Below are 18,736 nucleotides of genomic sequence, written 5' to 3' on the forward strand. Positions count from 1 at the left end.
CCTTACTGCAACGTGCTGTTTGTGGTAGGGGAACGCAGTCTAATACAGACTGGACTTCTGCGGTAGGGAACAAGGTTGCATGTATTAGACACAAGTGCTCTTTCTCCATAGTGGTTCATCTCCGTGCCCCTCCTGGGGTTGCTATAGCTTGATTTAAGCAGGAGAAAGCTGGGGGGGGAAGTAATGTCTGTGAAATATCTACTGCACGCACAGTTCAGTGGCTTTGTGTGCACAGCCATGAGTTAGGTGACAGGTAGTAAAATCAATGATTTACAGGTAGTAAAATCCTGATTTGACTCGGTACGCGTGCTGTCACTGTTTCAGTGAGGATTGCCGGTACGTACAAACAAAGCCGAAACGCTTCAGTTTCTTGGGGAAATAAAGCCAACGAATGTACTACACCGGTTGTTTGACAAGGCAGAGCATTTGCCAAGCCACATGTGGCTTTTTGAGGGACCGAGGTCTTTTGTAAAGAGAAGCGAGTGGGAGAGGAGTCAACATTGTATTTGATCAGTCAGCCATTATGAGATTCAAAAAGAAAGAACACAGGTATTTATGGGCTGAAGTGAGTAAATCTGCCATTTTTGGAAATTTACAGTGTTGGCAAGTCCGTCTCATTACTCAAGTAAAGACAAGCCTATGTTGTGCTCTTCTATTGCCCCGATAAGACTAAGGATTAACTGGGCTTTCTTGAAAGCTATAAATATACTGGTGGGAAAAGAATAACCTCTCAACTCCTTACTGAGCTATATATGATTGTGAAGAGTGAGCTTTGGGGAGCATTTTAACGTTTTGTAAGGAACTGTTGGCAGGAAATGTTTAATTGCTGCACAGACCCTGTTTAAATCTGTCAGAAATTAGTAATTTCCACTTCTTAAAGCAAGACTGAGCTTTAAAATAAAAGAAAAACATGCCTATAACGGCCAGCCAGGGCGATCTGTGTTTCCTTCTGACTGTTAAATGGTTACCATGGATTTTAAAACTTCATAAAATGAGGTAAGGATGCAGCGCATGTGTAGTCGCATGCATTGATCCATTAGTCCTGCTCCTTTGAGCTCAGGTGGTTCCTGCTTCCCCTTGGGTCCCGGAGGTGCTCAGTACATCCTGGTTGTGCTTGTCCCAGGGCATACATTTTGTTTGTGGATTTGTTTAGCATTTGGGCTTGTTTTAGAGCTGGGAGCAGCAGAAGCAAAGTCTTGGGACAATGTCAGCTGCCCTTCGGTCACCTGGGAGGAGGGAGAGGGGCGTCCTCACCAGAAGGACCTGGCTTGTTTCAATTTGGCTTTCCTAAGGCAAATTCAGGTTTTTTCAGAAATACCCTCTGAGCCGGCATCATGGGTTGGAGGTGGGTCAGAGCAAATCCATCAGGTGAGGAGGAACAGCCCCGTTGCTCGCGGGGATGGGGTGAGCTAAAGCCAGCGCAGGAGTTTGGCGCCATGCTCTATGTTTCTTCTGAAAATGTGAAGTGGAAAGAAACGATTCTGAAGGCTTTGCGAGGCCTTAGAGTTTGGGGGGAGAATACTCTCTTCTGTGCGTTGAATCTGGGTTTCGGCAGCTGGACGTACAGCTTGGGCAGTTCATCCTGTTTTCTGTTGGATTATCATCGGTAGGGCCTGCGCTGTTACAAACAAGATGAATGAAATTAGGCTTGATTTATTTTAGAGTGCATTGCCTCTTGAGCAGAAGGAAAAACAGATGTTTAGAGAACATGACAAAATTCTAGCTATAGCTGGAAATATTTTTAATTCCTTTTTATTGGTGAAGCTGGATTTTTGAGACTGTGTTACAGAAGTCGTAGGTTTTCCAAGAGACATTCTGAGCTCCACTGTATATATGTGCAGTTCACATATATATACACACACACACCCCCCCCCATTGTATATCCCAGTGTAAGAATATAATGAATAAAAAGAGATCTGAACCCATTAGCTTTGCGTGAAGATTCCCACTAAAAATCATTTTCCTGCACAGCAAATAGCTATAATAGATGCGAAGCATCAATTAAAAAAAAAACTCATGTCTCATTTCCAGTCTTTTTCCCTCTAGAAGCGTGCTGCTAGCTTTTGGAAAAGGCTGTGGATTTACTGATTGATCTTATGTATCAAAGCAAAAAGAGAGAATAACTGAAAGGCAAAGTTGCTGGCTAACACCATTGCTTTAAACTCTGAAAGGTTAGCGCTGATATTTTACTGTGCCTTTGTGTTTTACTCTTCCACCAGCTTTTTGGAGACTGGGAATCTCATCTGCGAAGGATAATGAAATTGATTGCTGGCGGAGGATTGTCCATCACAGGATCCCACAACATGTGTGGCGACTATCTGTACAGCGGTCACACCGTCATATTAACTCTTACATACTTATTTATCAAAGAGTGTAAGTTCATTACTGTTCATGTGGGATTTCCTGTTTTATAATTCCCTGCTAATTGAAGAATTACTGTTGTGCTGATCAGTAAATACAACTAAAGAAAAAATGCATGCTTTTTTCAATTAAATAAAAATAATAGATCTTCAAAGACATAGGGCTTCCTGAAAAAGGAAACTTTGGAGACAAAATAAAGCACTTTACCTTGTAAATGTCTGAATTAAGCATTTTATTTCAAAAAAAATTTGTTTAGAATATAATTGAAACCTTCATTGCACCCTGCCTGATGAATGGTATTTCAACTATGTGTCTCCTAGTCTAGAGAGAGGTTAATGCCATGCTAAATGCAAGGTTGCTCATTTTGCAAGAATCAGGCTTTAATGTATGCATTTATCTTTTATGAAAGGCAAGAGGAATAGATTGCCATCTATGTAGAATCAATATTGAAATAAAAATCAGTTAATTATATCATTACGTACTGGGCCTGTTTCTCAAAGATTTCATAACCTTTCTATTTTCCAAGGATCTCATTAGCCCTGAGTACGATTTTATGTTACACCTTAAGAGAATGATACTTATTTTGTGATCTCAGCATTCCTGCTCTTAATCTTAATGCAGGCATCGCACTACCCACCCAGGATTGCAGTCCGCGTCTTCTGCTAATTACAGCAATAGTCTTGTGGGCTGATAACATTGCGCTTTGAAGTAATCACTGCTTGTGCTTCTTTCCAGATTCCCCACGGCGACTCTGGTGGTATCACTGGCTTTGCTGGGCACTCAGCATGGTTGGGATGTTCTGCATCCTCCTTGCTCATGACCACTACACTGTGGACGTGGTGGTGGCTTACTACATCACTACAAGACTTTTCTGGTGGTATCACACAATGGCCAACCAGCAAGTGAGTTTCTCCCAGTCTTTGGATCTGCGTGGCTCCGCTTGCCGTAGCGTGGTGACGGGCGAATATCCACACTTCTCCTTGAGCCTTTCTGCAGGAGTAGGAGTGGAGTGGACTCACCTGTGTCTTGTGGAGCATCCCTCTCTTCCCCCCTCACATTGGGTTTGCAGGAAGGAAAGAGGCGTCATCGGTTGGGTTCATCTTGCGTCTTGACCGCAAAAATATCTGAAGGTCTACCCGCTGGCAGGCAGGCCTCTCTGCTTCCAACTGTGTAACCTCATTTTTTTAAGTCCTTCTGAACTTGGGCCAGTTGGCCAGTTTTGTGATAGCAGAGCAAACCATTTAGATGTGGTGGGGTTTTTTTTTGCCTTGGGTTTCTTTTTCTGTTGAAGCCAGCTGGGTTTTCCTTATATTCTGTGGCTCGTACCCTTTAGTTTGATGACAGGTCTCTTGAAGAATGGTACGAGGCCTCACTAAAAATGAACCAGTTTTTCGAAGTGTTTCCAAGTGGCGGTAAGTTCCCCTGACCAAGGGAAATGTTTTCCTTTTGGCGGATAGTGCAGCAGAGAACAGGCTGCTCCTGTCCTAAGGCCCGTGTCTGGGAAGGCATAAAAAACAGGGTGATGAGGGAAGTACTGAGAACGAGGAGCTGCTTAGGAGGAGACGCAGCGCTTGGTGGGAGAGAGCAAAGCACGGTGTGTAATACTCAACCAGAGAGCAGCAGTAAATGATTCAAAGGTCGAATGAAGAAGTCTAAATGAGGTCTCGTGTCATTCTCGTTGTTCTTACTTTCCTGCCAGTGAACTAGATCAATAAGAGCTTACAACGCTGAGGAATGCGAGAGAAAATGCGCAAGGCTGTTATCCATGGGAAAGACCTAGTGAGTTAAGAGAAACTTACTCTTAGGTCTGTAACAGCAAATTGGTCTCCAAATATTTTCTGTGCAACGTGGAGAAATGTATCTTGCTTATCTGCATATGACTCCACTTAATTATGTTTAAGAAAGACCTAGTATGATGATAGGGAATTAGTTAATAACGTGATGGTACAGATTTTTAGATCATATCAAGGTCTTCTAGCTACCGTGTCGTATTATTCCAGTGCGTTTGATTCACTTGAAGCAATACACCACAGTCAAACCCTGCGGTACGTTTTTACCACCGAATGCCAAATTGCAAAGAATGCACTTTGATGTTCGGTCGGTTTGGGAACCACTGTGTTCCATAGCAATCTGCACCCAGACTTCGTAACTCTTGTCATACCGCACCAGACTGACTTCCACGCTTTGAATTTGCTCCTGGGCTCTGTCAAAACAATGGTGCTGCGTGGCCGTGCTTCCAAGCTTGGAAGCTACTGAAGTCAGGATTGCCTTGAGTGCTAACGAGGGCTTGCTTCAGAAAAGCCCTTTGCCTTACTATATGGAAACGTACCTGTTTTTCTGCATGACGTGACTCAGAAGATGGCTCAACATTACTTCCCTAATCTGCTGGGATGTTGGGAAATGCCGATCCCTGGATCCTTACCTGAGCACACATTTGTGTACTAGTCTCTCCTTCCTGGTGCTGCTCCATGCGCAGAGGGCTGTGGCTCGTGTCTGACCTTAAAATCAAAAGCAAAAGCCCACTAGGGCTAAAGTGGGTTTATTTTACATGTGAGTTTATGACATGGAAAGGAAGCTTAGCATACAAGCCCCGCGCTTGCACTTTCCGGTGGGCTGATACAATGCTTCCCTGCTCTGGCATTGAAAATGTGCAGCAGGGTAGTTGGATAACTCCCTCGGAGCCTGCCCACTCCTTCTGTCTCAGCTAGGAGAAGCTGCTCATGGCTAGGAGAAGCAAAAGGGTGGGTGGGGGCAGTTTGGGAGCATGTGGAGGGCAGGGCAGGGTTCGTTACCTCCTCCGGATGGGTTGAGGCTTGCCTTGCTCATTGCTCTGTAGGCACACAGCGGGGCTCCGAAGCGATTCTTGAGCTACGTGTAATTTCAGAGATGCTTATGGAAACAGCTGTGCTTTGGGTTGGTTTTTTTTTCATTCCGAAAGGAGAGGAGAGACTGATCTTTTGGGCCATTCATTCTTTTCCTGTGGGACCATTGAACAGCTGAGGTCTTGGAAATGAGGGTGAGCCTCACTTGGGAGCAATATTTGATGTGCGCGGGGAGGCTATGGCAAAGTAGCTTGGCTCCTCTTCGTCTTTGCCCATGCAGATCTGTTTGGGAGGTGTCTCTAGAGACCGAGAGATTTTGGAAGCAGCTGTAAGCAAGACGCAACTCATGAATGGTAGCAAGGGACGTGCAATGAAGTCACGCGAGTAAGTGACGTGCTCGTTTGTAACTCTCTTTTTTTCTGATTATCTTCGTGCAGGTGCTAAAAGAAGCTTCCCAAACTAACCTCCTTGCAAGGGTCTGGTGGTACAAGCCCTTCCAGTATTTTGAAAAGAATGTCCAAGGAATTGTACCTCGCTCCTACCACTGGCCCTTCCCCTGGCCGGTGCTGCACCGGGGCAGGCAGGTGAAATACAGCCGCCTGGTGAATGACACATAACAGCGTGTCGATGGACAAAATGCGGGGGAAAGGACCTGTCCCAAGTGCTAAGAACTCCCTACGAGAAGATGCCATAAAAAAAATCAACCGCTCCCTAACCCTTTCTTTTAACAGTTCCCTTGACTTAACCTATTCAGTTACCTGGTAAGCACTGTGATCTTTTTTTCTCTCCAAAGGATCTGCGTTGGACAACAATAAAGAAAATTTAACTTATCATGCACTGTTATACATTTCTTGTTAATAGATTTGGGATTTACATTTACCCATCACCATGTTCCTTTGTATATGATGCGACAGCATAAATGAAAGCTTTTATATCATAAGTTCTGGTCTTTCCAGTCACGTCTGGGAATAAAGCATATTATTTTCTTGGGAAAACATACTTTTCATATCTCTTGCCCCAAAGATTGGGCTGTAAGCCATTTTCTAGCAAATGACTATATGAAGGTTTCTAAATACCTGCCTTGGGTAAAATCGTGAAATCTTTTTACCTGTTGCACCGCGCTATGAATAAGATGATAGACACAGGAAGGTTTGGTAATCTTGATTTTGTAGAATCTGCAGTGACTCTGTCAAAAAGTGCAAAAAAAAAAAAGAAGAAAAAAAAAAAGAAAAGAAGAAAAAAAAGTTGTAAAGTGATTTTCTAAGTATTTCCTAACTTTATTTTTCAAAATGTGTATGAAAATTAAATTTAAAAAGATTTTTACATGTCAGAGAATAGAGAGTTAAAATTTAAAGAAAATGCTTCTTGGGAGAGAGAGATTTGTCTATGTTTCTAGTGCCTTTCTTGTCTTGATTGTATGGTCAGTAGGCAGTCTTAAATGTTTTTATTTAAAATAAAGTATTCCATGAAAGCAGAATTATATATACTGTATAATTACTAATTTTTGCATTTATAGCTAAATTAAACTGGAAATTTGCTTATAATATTGAAATTGCCATGTGTAGGGAAAAAAAAACCAAATAAAAAGGGTCCGATCTTGCTCACACATTGTGGGCAGGTCAAACTAAAAGGTATCACTTTATTGTCTACTTGGTAGCTGTATTTTAAAAAGAAAAACAGCCATGAATTCCTGTTTTTTAAGAATTTTACAAATGATCACTGAGTGAACTACGAATGGTTTCTCCATCCCGTATTGAAATGTTGTTGAAAAACAACAAAGATAATCTATTTCTTTAAAATATTTGTGCAGAAACTGCATGTAATTATAAGTTTCACTCCTACCATACATACTGTATGTTTGGGGAAGTATTCTATCCTAAACTTGCCAATGTGCAGAACAAAATAGTTTTTTTAAAGAATGAAGAAGAGAAAATATATATATAAATATATATATATCCATTCTGTATTTTACGTGAAGCAGAGTTATCTTCTGTAGGGTTTTTGTGTATTCACAAGGTGATATTTGTATTGTAAAACAACAATGGTGAAGGAAAATAAAAAGGCTTTTGAAAAATGTAGTTTCCTTTATCTTTTTAATATTGAGTTTAAATTTAAAGCTGGGTTTATTCTTCCAAACCTTGCCTTTAATTTTATGTGTTATTGCACTGTAGGCCGTCAAATTCGGACTGTATGGAAACTGCATTGATTTTGAATTGCTGTTCGCATTGGGCAAAACCGTGCCTTATCTGAAATAAATGCTATGCAATAGATTCTGATCGTGCGGGAGCCGGGAGCGGATGGGAGAAGCCTTCCTGGGAGCCATCACCAGGGCTTGAAAAATCTACCCCAAAACCGCTGGGACGGAGCGCATTGCAGGGTAAACATCCATGACCCCAGGATCTATCAGTCCTGTCACCTAAACGACAAAAAAAAAAAAAAAAAAAAAAAGGTGAAATTTCTGTGAGTCCGTGGTGGTGAAAGTGTCATTTGTTTCGTCTTTTCTTTTTTATGGGCATGGTTTATCTCTACTTCTCTGCCTTGTTCCTCAGCCTTGGCCAAAAACTTCCTTGAAGAAGTGATGGGGTGTTACTTCGCTGCTTTGCCTCGCTGTTGCTTGGGATGCTAAACAAGACTAACCCCTTTCTTATCGGGGAGGGAGGGGATTTCTTCACGCCCCGTGCTGCTTGGCAAAACCCTTTCCAGGAGCATTTGCAGAGCTGTCTGCGAATTTTAGGGATCAGCTCTGCATGCTTTACCTTCAATTCGTGGTATTGTCTTTGCAACTGTGTGGTTGAAAGTCGATTTTTTTTTTTTTTTTTAAAAAAGCAAACCCCCCCCGAGATGGTTGCTTGAGAGAATTGACGCTCCCAGATGTAAAAGAACGAGTAGATTTTTCAAGACCTGGCATCACGCACATCAAAACCATTGACATAAGTAAATGTATGGATATATGCACATGACATTAAATGGAATCTGCTGAATTCTGCATTGTAGTGTCTGACTTACTGCATGGACCTTGCTAAACATGGTTTCATTTTTTTCACAGCAGAGCTGTGCTTTGGTAAAGCTGTCTTGAGAAATAACTCTGGGCCAGCAGGGACACGGAGCTCGGCACTGTGGCGTTGCTCTGGGGGCCGCCGAGTCTGGAGGAGGGGACCAAGGGAATAGATACGGGACAAAATCGTTGTGCAGCAGCGTTAACTCCAGACTGTGGCACTTGTGCTGCCTTGTTCTTCTCCTTCCCTGGGAGTATCTGCTCGGCGGCACCAGCTTTTTAAGATGGGTGATGGCTTGTGACGGCGGTACCTCTGCGGGGATCGGTGCGTGGAGTGCAGCCGCTCGTTGTTCAGCGTTGCGCTAACGGTTGGGGATCGCAGATTTCCCACCGTCGAGCACTTCAGTTGCGTTTCCCCAAAACCACGCAGGTACGGTACATCTACGGTGATTCTTCGGCCTTTGCTTTCTGGAGAAGCGTAGCCAAGGGGTGATGGTGGTCTCCTGGAGGCTGAACACCCACGCTTACCTTTTGAACTTTGTATTTCTGGGGTGAGATCCCTGGACAACTTCCAGGGGGAATCCTGTTCCCAATTAGAGGCTGAACCACCACGTACGTCGTCCCCTTGCCGTGGGGCACTGGGGCATGGGTGCGTTTTGTGCGTCTACCTTGGGTGGTGAGGCTTGTGCTGCTTGAGCGCGCGTGGACCTTTACCACTGATGCCCATCAGGGAGGTGAGCACGGCAAACTTGTGCCAGCGTGGAGTAAAAGAGCTGAAATCTGGTGGTGTGCTGCCTTGATCGAAGCAAACGGAGCTAATGACCCTTCCCACATTGTGCCAGTCAAACCGTCTTCTCTTGACTTGTAATTGAACGTTGTTGTTTAGTTGGAGGGCGTCTGTAGGAGGACAGGCGGGTTTGTGTGTGGAGGGGTAAACCTTAACATGTTGTCCAGTGCAGATTCCAGGAGGCTGAAATTTGAAAGAGGGATCTCCACCATAAAAGGTTGGAAAAGGACAGCTTAATGTGGAGAAGGATCTGGCAATTGTCTGAGTCCTGGACAAACAGAAAGCAAGATCTTTGCCGGGAGGGTGGACTTTGATGTCGCTGAGATCCATCTTTTAGTCCTTCCAGGTGGGGAAAGCTTTAAGACCCTCCCTGGGATGGGAGGTTTTTGAGGAGCACAAGCCAATCAAGGGCAAGGATCCCTTTCCTTTTCTGTACTCCGAAAAGAGCAGTTAACCCCCGCCAACCTCCCCCCTCCTGCTTTTGTTCAGGGGGCAGCTCGGTGTATTGTCCGTTGGCTTATCCTTCTTCTGGTGCCGGGGTACCGGAATGCTCCCTGAAGACAAGCCACCACGAGTTCCTGTGTTGGCAACTTTTCCCATCCAATTCAGCAGATATTGGCAGCAAATATTTGCCGGAAGGATTTCTACCTTCTTTTGACCATTTGATAAGGACTCCTTCCACAGCCAGGCGACCAAAATCGAGATGAACCCTTTGCGTCGTGCAGCGTGGCCTTCCCACGCCTCTCCTCTGTAACCTGGCAGGAATACGCATCTTCCTTAGAGAAAATTAACGTCGACTTTTTCCAGCACTGGTGCATCCTCTTTAATATTAATTTCTGCCACTGGTTATCCGCCTGCGCTGTAGGTTTGGCAGGGAATGCTGATGGAGCGGCAGGATTTGGGCAACGACACCCTCTGCACATCCAGTCTGCAGCCTCGTTTAAAGAAATAAGCCCATCTCCAGCCAGGTTTGGGAGCGGGTCGCAATACCCCAACTTGTCTGCAGATGGTTTTCAGCAGCAGCATCTCGGCCCTGGTGGTTACTCTTGCTGGCAGATGGTTGGCGTGTAGGCACGGGTGGGCATAGAGGAGCCCACCTTGCTCATTTTCTGCCCAATTTTTGCCCAGAAAAAGCCAGCAGGAGGGGAAGGATCTGCCCAATTCTGCATTGTTGTTCTTCAGCCTCCAGGCCCAGGGGGTAAGAAGGGTTTCCCAGTCTTGTGCCAGAGCTCTTCTGCTTTGCACGTGCTTCTTGGCTCTTCCTCAGGGCGATGCTTTCCCCGTGCTCTCCCGCATCCCGGGTCAGTGCCGTGCCCGTGGGGCTGCTGCTGCGCGTGTTGGAGCAAAACAGCCATCCGGGGCCCGGGAGCCACTCGGATAAACGCTGCTTCGGGTGCAGGTGAAGACGATGTTGTCACCAAAGTGTGCGTTTTCCAACAAATGCTTCCAAACGCATCCAGCCGCCTTGTGATCTTGTTGGGGGTTGGGAAAGGGGGAATGGGTTAGCTTGGGGAACGTGCTTTGGCCGGGAGACGATGGGCTGAAGCCAAAATTGGCTGCTGTAGGGTTTCTTCTGATGTCTCCTAAGCACTGAAAGTGCTGCCAGCTTAGACTTAGAAATCTCTTAACCAATTTTGCTCTCAAAAGACCTCCGTCAAAACAAGGATGTCTCCCTTGATCACCCCTCTCTGAAGACGGGGACTGTCCTCCAGGTAGTGCCATGGGGTTCGGCCGCTGGGGAGTTGCTTGGGTCCCCTTTAACGCGATGGGGACGATTTGCTGCCAGAGCTTTCCCGCAGGGTACCTTCACCCCCTGGACGGGTCAAAGCGATTCATCCAAGCCCGATGAATTGGATGAATTTACGTAATGCTTTAATGCGTCTCCCTCCCCGGGCTTTGCAAGGCAGCCACAGAGCCGAAGGGTCTCTCCTTTGGACCTATTTGTGATGCTCTGGGTAACTTTTGGCCGACGTGCTCCCTAACTCAAGTAATAATCGCTTCTGCTCGGGCTTCAGCGCCGATCACAGCGTAGTGTTATCGTAACGGCTGATTTTCGTTTCTCTGGGAGAAAGATACGGTGCCAGTCAACTTATTTGTGCAACCCTTTGTTTCGGGTTAATTTTGGTTCGTCTCAGCTTCTTGCAGGCAGAGCAGGTCGGGCACGATGAGTCTGAGCTGCGAGTCCGGGTGCAGAACAGGGTATTTGCTGCCCGGCGGGGTGGGTTTGGCTCTGGCAGCCCTCTGCCGGGTGAGCGAGCCTCGGCTCTCCCTCCAGGGTGATTTTTTTTCTTTTCCACTTAATATTTCATAGGCTTAAAGGAAAGGGGAGTGGGCAAGGAGCTCAGGACGTTATCTGTTTCTCTGCACTGATGTCTCCCCCTTGGCTGGAAGATCACAGAATGGTTTGGGTTGGAAGGGACCTTTAAAGGTCACCTAGTCCAACCCCCCTGCCATGGGCAGGGACATCTTCAACGAGATCAGGTTGCCCAGAGCCCCGTCCAACCTGAGCTGGAATGTTCCCAGGGATGGGGCATCTACCACCTCTCTGGGCAACCTGTGCCAGGGTTTCACCACCCTCACTGTAAAAAAATTCCTTACTTATATCTAGTCTGAATCTACCCTGTTTTAGTTTAAAACCATTCCCCCTTGTCCTGTCGCAACAGGATGCGGCTCTGTGCCTTCCGGCAGTGAGCGATACGGGGGTTTATTATTTTTTAGCCCTTCAGTGAACTTCCACGCATTGCCTGCATTTTGACAGAGCGATTGAAACATACCTTCCCGTTTCATCTGGCAGCCAGATTGGTTTTTTTTTTGTGTGTGTGTTAAATCCAGAATTACCTTTTTGGCAGAGATTTTGATACTTGCTCCAGTGCCCTTCTTGCCGTTCGGTTTGTGCTGCTGTTCAGGGAAATGAAAATACGGTGCTTTTCCACGTCTGTTCGTTTCTACCCCCTGTTCATCCCATGGAAGGGACAGCCTGCCCGTGCCTTGTCACGCGACCTCTTCATGATGTCATTCTGCATTTTGGCTCGCGGGAACCCTCAGCCAGGCGAGGGGGGGCAGCAAGGGGGACGCTCAGTTTTGAAAGCAGGAACGTTACGTATGAGACGGGGAACGCGCCTTTGGCCTTTTGCTGCTGCTTCAAATGATCGATGGCAAAGTCTTTTCCATTTGTGGTGAAGCTTCAACCCATTTGCATTTAATCTGTGGATAGATTTAAAGCACATAATCTGGGGAATTTTGGGGCGTTCCCGTGTCTGAACATCAATCGAATATTAGACAGCAGCAACAAATCACCAGGACTTGGTTGTCCAGGAAGGCAGAAGGGTCCTTGCTCATACTGCATCCCGGGACAACATTTTGATAATGTTTGGTAGATATTCCTTCGGTTCAGCTACCGCTTAGTGATCTGCACATGACTTTTGAGTTCAGAAACCGTAATCGTTCCAGTTTTGCTACCTTTGCTACCTTCTCCCCGTTCAACCTGCCCTTCCTAAACTTCCTGTGCTCCCAGCCGTGTTGTCCAGCGGGAAAGCCACTCTTTACCACCACAAATAGGTCTGATCCTGCTACCAGGAGCAGCTTTCAGCTACGCCATGGACCCAGGGTGTTTCCACAACACAGCGCGCTGCCTCCCGCTAAGCTGCAAGTACCCAAATGCCACGTCCCGCAGAGCTGTTGGTGTCTGCCCTGGAAAATACCTTCATCCCTCCCCAACCTGTGCAAGGCCAGGTGCTTGCGGCCCTCGAGGGATGCCGGGTAGCCCAGTGCTGGGACTGCAGCAGGTTTTTGTTGTGCGGCGCCTTATGGGCCTCCTCTTCTGGTTTTCTGTCCCTTTGGCATCACTTTTGTCCTCCTCTTGCTTCCCCATTGCAGTTTTAGGTTTCACCTGTAAAGGGGTGAAACAGAAGTTTTCACAAAAAGGGGTCCTGAGCTTAAGTGATGTATTTAGAGCTGGCTTTAGCCCTGTTTCCTTGTGTCGGTCAAACCCAAGCTCAGACAGCTCCTGTGAGCAGGCAAGAGGCACTTCCACAGCCGAAGCTCCTGTTGAACCCAACGGGATGAGCTGTCCCAGCTCGGCGGTGGCAGATTGACTTTACCAGAAGAACTAGAGGTTTCACGACGCGACTGAAGGCAGCTGCACTAATACCCACCCGGACCGGCAACCTGTCCACCATGCTCAGGTTTTCCAAAGAAACACTTGAGGAGCTTTAAGCCCAGTTCAGATCTTGGTGAGATACCTGAATTGCTGCGTTGGCCACTGGAGGCAGAAGATGCTCCAGAAGGAAATCACTGCATGTCCCAGGTATTGGGCAACCAACTAGAGAGCTCGAGAGAGATCTTGTGCTACCACTTGGTGCTTCTGGGTCAGTCTGTGTGCCAGCCTGGTCATGGGGCTGTACTCAAGCACGGCCATCGCATCCATGACTTCAGCCCTTCACCCAACAGAGCTACCTGCTGCTGCTTGGAGCAGGCGTTTGAGCATTTTGACCAGGAAAGGTGGGGAAGAAAATCCACGTGGTGCTGCCTGGATCACCCCCTCGGTGTGTCCTTGCCGAAGCCTGAGCAGCTTTTTGCTAACAAACAGCTCTGTGCAGAAATATTATCTCCTGCCATCAGGATCCTCCTGCGTCCATGTAAAAAGGACTTTGGCCATTCTTTATTAAATAAACAACATTATCTAAGAGACCTCATAATTGCTTTCCCCTCCTCACATCCAGGATTGAAGGCTTTGGTGAACATCTTGGGTTCGTACAAGCAACACACCCATGTCGAGATGATGGTTGTTTCAATTTTCTGCTCAGGAACTGACCACGGTTTAGCAAATAGGCTTGAGTCAAGGTTTCTGTCCTCCAAGTGATGAAGCCTGCGACACGCCTGACCTCGCTGGAGAATTGCTCACCACTACGGGGTATCTGCAGTGGCTTCCCAGGAAAAAAAAGATTTGCCCCCAGAAAAACGCAGGGTTGATGCAGCCAGTTTCAGTGGCTGCAGAAATCCAGCCAGACTTTCTGGTTTTGTAGATGGTGGCACAAAATGTTCCAGCATAATAAAGAAAAGCCTGGGCAATGCAGTGCTTGCCGCCTTTTTTTTTTTTTTTTTTAAAGAAAAAAAAAAAAGAAATGTCAATCTCTTCATTGCCCATCCACCCTCTGGATACTCCCTAGCAGAGGCAAACAAAAATTCAGCCAGATTACGCAGCAGATCTGTCCTCTTCCCAGCTCCGTATATGCAGTGACTGATACCAGCTGGTGGGTCTCTTCCGGACTCCTTTTTTTATGAGTTTAACAGAAAGGCAGCAGAAGTGGTGTGAATCTCCAGGAGGGTCTTTTGAAGACGTTCAAGAACCCCAGACCTCATCCAGCAGACGGAGGTGTACGAGGCGGCTGCGTTTTGCAAGCACAAAGCAGCGGGTGCTTCACCCCAAACACTTGGGGGCCAGACTTGCTGGTAGAAAATGAAGTTTTAATTATAATGCAAATGGGCGTGTGTTTCGGCTTTGGGCCATTCATGCTGAGATGTCTCTGGGCAAGGAACTCAGTCGGGCATGGAAAAATGTCATGGTCGGGTTGCTGTCCGATGATGACGAGCCACGTCAGAAAAGCAGAGATCCTTTAGAGAAGGGTTTTGTTCTCCTGCCTCGGTGAAGGCAGTTGTTCCTTTAATCCTCACAGCTTAAAGAATGATTTTTATTTACTGTTTTTAACAGATGACGGTTTTTCTTTGTTTGGCTTAGGTCGGACATGGCGAACACAGCCCTATTCCTGGCGGGGACAAATTGCCTCCTGCATCTGCGTTCCTGGCTGGCCCCTGGAAACCTCACGCGTCTCCGAGGGTTAGCCGAAAACGGTTGTTGCGAGGAGCGTTGCGGCTTCGGATGAACATCTACCGTGTGCCGAATTCAGGTGAAACCACTCTGAGCCTCCGCTTGGAAGGAGCTCAGGCAAGAGCAAGTTTAATACTTGCTTTAATACTCCAGCTTTAATAGCTGGAACAAACCACGCTGTGAGACCACGCGAAGGACCGTGAAAGGGAGAGGGGAGGGAGAGAAAAGCAGCCGGAGACTTCAGGGCATTTCCCTGGAGCGGAGGGGGCCACGGAGAGGCACCGCTGGTGGAGCGTGACCCCCTTCCCCGCCGGGGGAAAGCCGGCGCTGTGATAAATTCAGGGTTAAAACGAGGATTGAGAGAAAAGGAAGGAAAGCAAAGGGACAGAACAGGTGAGCGAGTACTCTGTTTATTTAGTCTCTTCTGTGACCTGCTTAAATTCGAGTTTTCCGTGGGAAGAGCCCCTGGAAGGCCAAGGGCAGATGGGAAGTCCTCGGTGTCCCACGTGTACCTTCCCTTCGGCGATTTTCCCCATCGCCTTTCCTGCACGCCAACGTTGGAAGACCAGGATGGAGGGATTTGGTTTCAGAGGGTTCGCGGAGAGGATCGTGGTCTCCTCTGCGTTTATAGGGGAAGAGCTCAGTTTTACACGGTCCCAGCTTTGATGGCTCGCACAAAGCGAGCTCTCTGGCAGACCAGGAAACGCTGGTTTTGTGCAGGCTGGTTTCAAAGCAAAATACGGATGCTGGAGGAAAGTTCTCTGTTCTCTGAGATGATCTGGTCTTGCTCTGGAGGGGTGAGAAACTAAAAAATGAGGAGCAGAAAGAGAAGCAAAGCTTCATTTGTTTACATTTCAAAGCAAATTCGCTGAATTTATTTTTTTTTCCCTAAAGGATCATATGTAGAGGCGGTTTGAATCCTCTTTCTTAATGATTTGGAAGCACAACCTTCACTGCATAAGAAAATGTACAGTTGCAAATCTGCGTTTACTGGGTTTCCTTCTCTCATCTTTGCTTTATTGCTTCAGTGGATCCATCAATCGTGAGTGGCTTTAGAAGTTTTTCTTTTTTAAGGAAGGGTCCGTTAACAAAATATTTTGAACTTTCCAAATGTATGAAATGTTTTTAAGAAAGGGAAAATAGTGTCATTTTATCCTCTGAGATCTCTTTACACGGTTTTGTCCTGGTTTCGGCTGCGATAGAGTTAATTTGCTTCCTAGCAGCTGGTATAGTGCTGTGGTTTGGATTTAGGACGAGAAGAATGTTGATAACCCAGCGATGTTTTAGTTGTTGCTGAGCAGTCAAGGACTTCTCAGCTTCTCACACCGCCCTGCCAGCCAGGAGGCTGGGGGGGCACAAGAAGCTGGGAGGGGGCACAGCCAGGACAGCTGACCCCAACTGGCCAAAGGGCTATTCCATACCGTATGACGTCATGCTCAGCATATAAAGCTGGGGGGAGTTGGCCGAGGCAAGGCCACTGCTCGGGGCTCGGCTGGGCATCGGTCGGTTGGTGGTGAGCAATTGTTTTCCATTTGCATCACTTGTCTTTCTTGGGTTTTTTGTTATTTTCCTTTTCATTACATTATTATTATTATTATTATTATTATTATTATTATTATTATTATTATTATTAATTTATTATTCTTTCAATTATTCTTTCAATTATTCTTTCAATTATTAAATTGTTCTTATCTCAACCCACAAGTGTTCTCACTTTCACTCTTCCAGTTCTCTCCCCCCCCCCACCGGGGGTGGTGAACGAGCAGCTACGTGGTGCTTAGTTGCCTGCTGGGGCTGAACACGACAGGTTGACCTACAAGGTTGTTCCAAACCCGTGTTGTTTAATCCCACTGAGTGAGAGGATCCACAATCTCCTGAATGGTCCTTGTCAAATATTTTCAAGTAATTAAAACCTGGTACCTGGTCTCATATGAGAAATGAAGAACATCTGTCAGGAGAAGTCAGGACCAGCTGAGCGTTTCCACGAGTCGGTTGGGTGGTGGCCTCAAACCAAGTAGGTTTGCAAGTGCTCTGCAGCGTTTGTGCTATGTTGAGGATGAAAATCCCGTGCTGTTTGCAGTTACTGGATGTGTCCGGGAAGGGTACAAATCGGTATCGTGTGATAGCAGTGATGGGTAGAAGCCATTTTTCAATAGGATAAATATTATAAATAAAATATAACTTTCTTCAGTCTCGTTTAGCACAAAATGAGAAGGGGAAGAAGTTGGAGGACTCTTGGTCTTGGGGAAAAAGGATGATCCGTGGGAAGCTTTCATCTTATAAGAAGGGAACTTGACATGTTGCAACGTGATGCCAGCCCGGACCGATGTGTAGGGCCAGGTTGTCCAGGCATTGCTGGACAAGGACCTCACAAAGGAAATGGTTTTCCTGGGTCTGCATGCATTTGACATGTGTGTCTGCTTTCAAATCCCACGTTTTCTCCCACTCCCAACACAGAGCATAATTTCAGGGACGTCCTGACCCCTCCAACCATGACTACTGTTGCTTCCCAGGCTCTGGTTTCCTTCCAGCCTGGATCTGCAGAGTTACTGATCTTGACCATCAGTGGTTAATGAGCAGGTTCACGAGCGTCCTGCCCCTGACGGGACAGCTTTTGCATGGGGGTTTTATTTTTCAGGCTAGGTGCTCCAGTGTGGCTGCTTTGGGGTAAGCATCGTGCCTCCAGTGGGACCGCAGTCTTTCCTCGTGGTGGTCGTGCTGGTGACCTGTCTGATGTGGTGGACGTGAGGTGCAGAAACCAGTGTGGGGAGACTTTCTTCTGAGAGGTGCTGGAAACATTTCCAAGACTTCTCTTTTGAGCCAATTTGTTGTTGTTTCTCACTATATTGACAGTAGCTCTGAGGTGTTCTGGGGTACCTGTTGCACTGCCACGTGATGACCTCCGTGTGCTCAATAAACACTTTCCTGGCCACCATCTTGGTAATCTACCTTCTCTGGAGGCACTAGCTTGCATTTCCACAGGCAGGAAAGAGTTCGGAGGGATTTACCAATCTTCAGCTGAGGTTTTTGCAGTCCAGAAAGTCCCTTTTCTGTACCAAAAAGCTTGCTGCTTCTGCAGTCCTGAGCCAGGGTGGGTGGACATGGTCATGCCAGCTGGGGGGGATGGGGAGCTGTGAGTGCCCATAACCTCATTGAGCAATCTGTTTAAAGGGAAAATGTTTAAGATATTCCCCAAAACGTGTTTTGAGCTGCTATCAAACTTCCTTTTCCTCCTCCACCCCCCGGCAACAGCCGGGTTGTCCTTTTGGAGTTATAGAGCCGTGGTGAGGTCTTCTCGGTTCTTGGCATTTCATGGGGTGAGACGCCTTAAAACTAAATTTCTTAAGTTTTCATGATGATCTAGCAAATATACCACCTTCAGGAAGAGCTCTTGCTCTTCCTGCCAACGCACAACCTACTCCTGGCTCATCTCTGTCCCGGGACCTTTCCCCTGACAGGAGAGTGATTGACTGCTCATGGTTTTGTCAAACGAGGTTCTTCAGTTACCTCCAAGGCCAGTGCACAACTTGGGGCGACCCGAAGCACAGAAGTGGCCAGGGATATCCGTCAGCCCACACGGCAAAGCAGATTGTTTCTCCACCGACGGCAGGGGCAAGCACGTTCTGTCGGTATTGCAGCGAGAAGATAACGTATCAGTAAATCTTGCTTCTCCCCACCAGCTGGTCCGAAAATTGCTGCGTCAAAAGGCGATACTGAATGTGGCCTTGAAGCGATGAGTCAGACTGCGTGTGCTCGGTGCTAGCTGGAATATTAACCCTTGGATTAGAGTGCACAAAAGAAACGGCGATGAAAGGAAAACGGAACCTCCTGAGATTTCGCCTCTTGGAAACTAAGTGGGAGGGAGAATGTCAGAGGTGGTCCCGGCCTTAAATTCCCACCGAAACGCATGGGTGCTGGGGGAAGCAAAGGGGTATTGTTCGTGG

General features: G+C 46.8%; 1 protein-coding gene across 12 annotated transcripts in view; it reads left to right on the forward strand.

Annotated features, from left to right (window-relative positions):
• The window catches only part of SGMS1 (sphingomyelin synthase 1), a 100,046-nt gene extending 91,882 nt beyond the window's left edge, over positions 1-8,164 (forward strand). For 6 of the 12 annotated variants that reach the window (XR_012674216.1, XR_012674213.1, XR_012674215.1 and 3 more), the window contains 4 exons: positions 2,220-2,373; positions 3,097-3,263; positions 5,621-5,944; positions 7,355-8,164. Coding sequence is in view for 4 of the 12 variants with exons in the window: in XM_075154064.1 (XP_075010165.1) it covers positions 2,220-2,373; positions 3,097-3,263; positions 5,621-5,800 (501 nt within the window). In the remaining 8 variants the exon portion in view is untranslated. Of the gene's footprint in view, positions 1-2,219; positions 2,374-3,096; positions 3,264-5,620; positions 7,258-7,354 lie in introns of those variants that run through there. The other 6 variants (XM_075154064.1, XM_075154066.1, XM_075154063.1 and 3 more) reach the window with 3 other exon arrangements.
• Positions 8,165-18,736: the final 10,572 nt, after the last annotated feature.

This window comes from Calonectris borealis, chromosome 7 (assembly GCF_964195595.1).
Source record: "Calonectris borealis chromosome 7, bCalBor7.hap1.2, whole genome shotgun sequence".
Taxonomy (NCBI): Eukaryota; Metazoa; Chordata; class Aves; order Procellariiformes; family Procellariidae; genus Calonectris; species Calonectris borealis.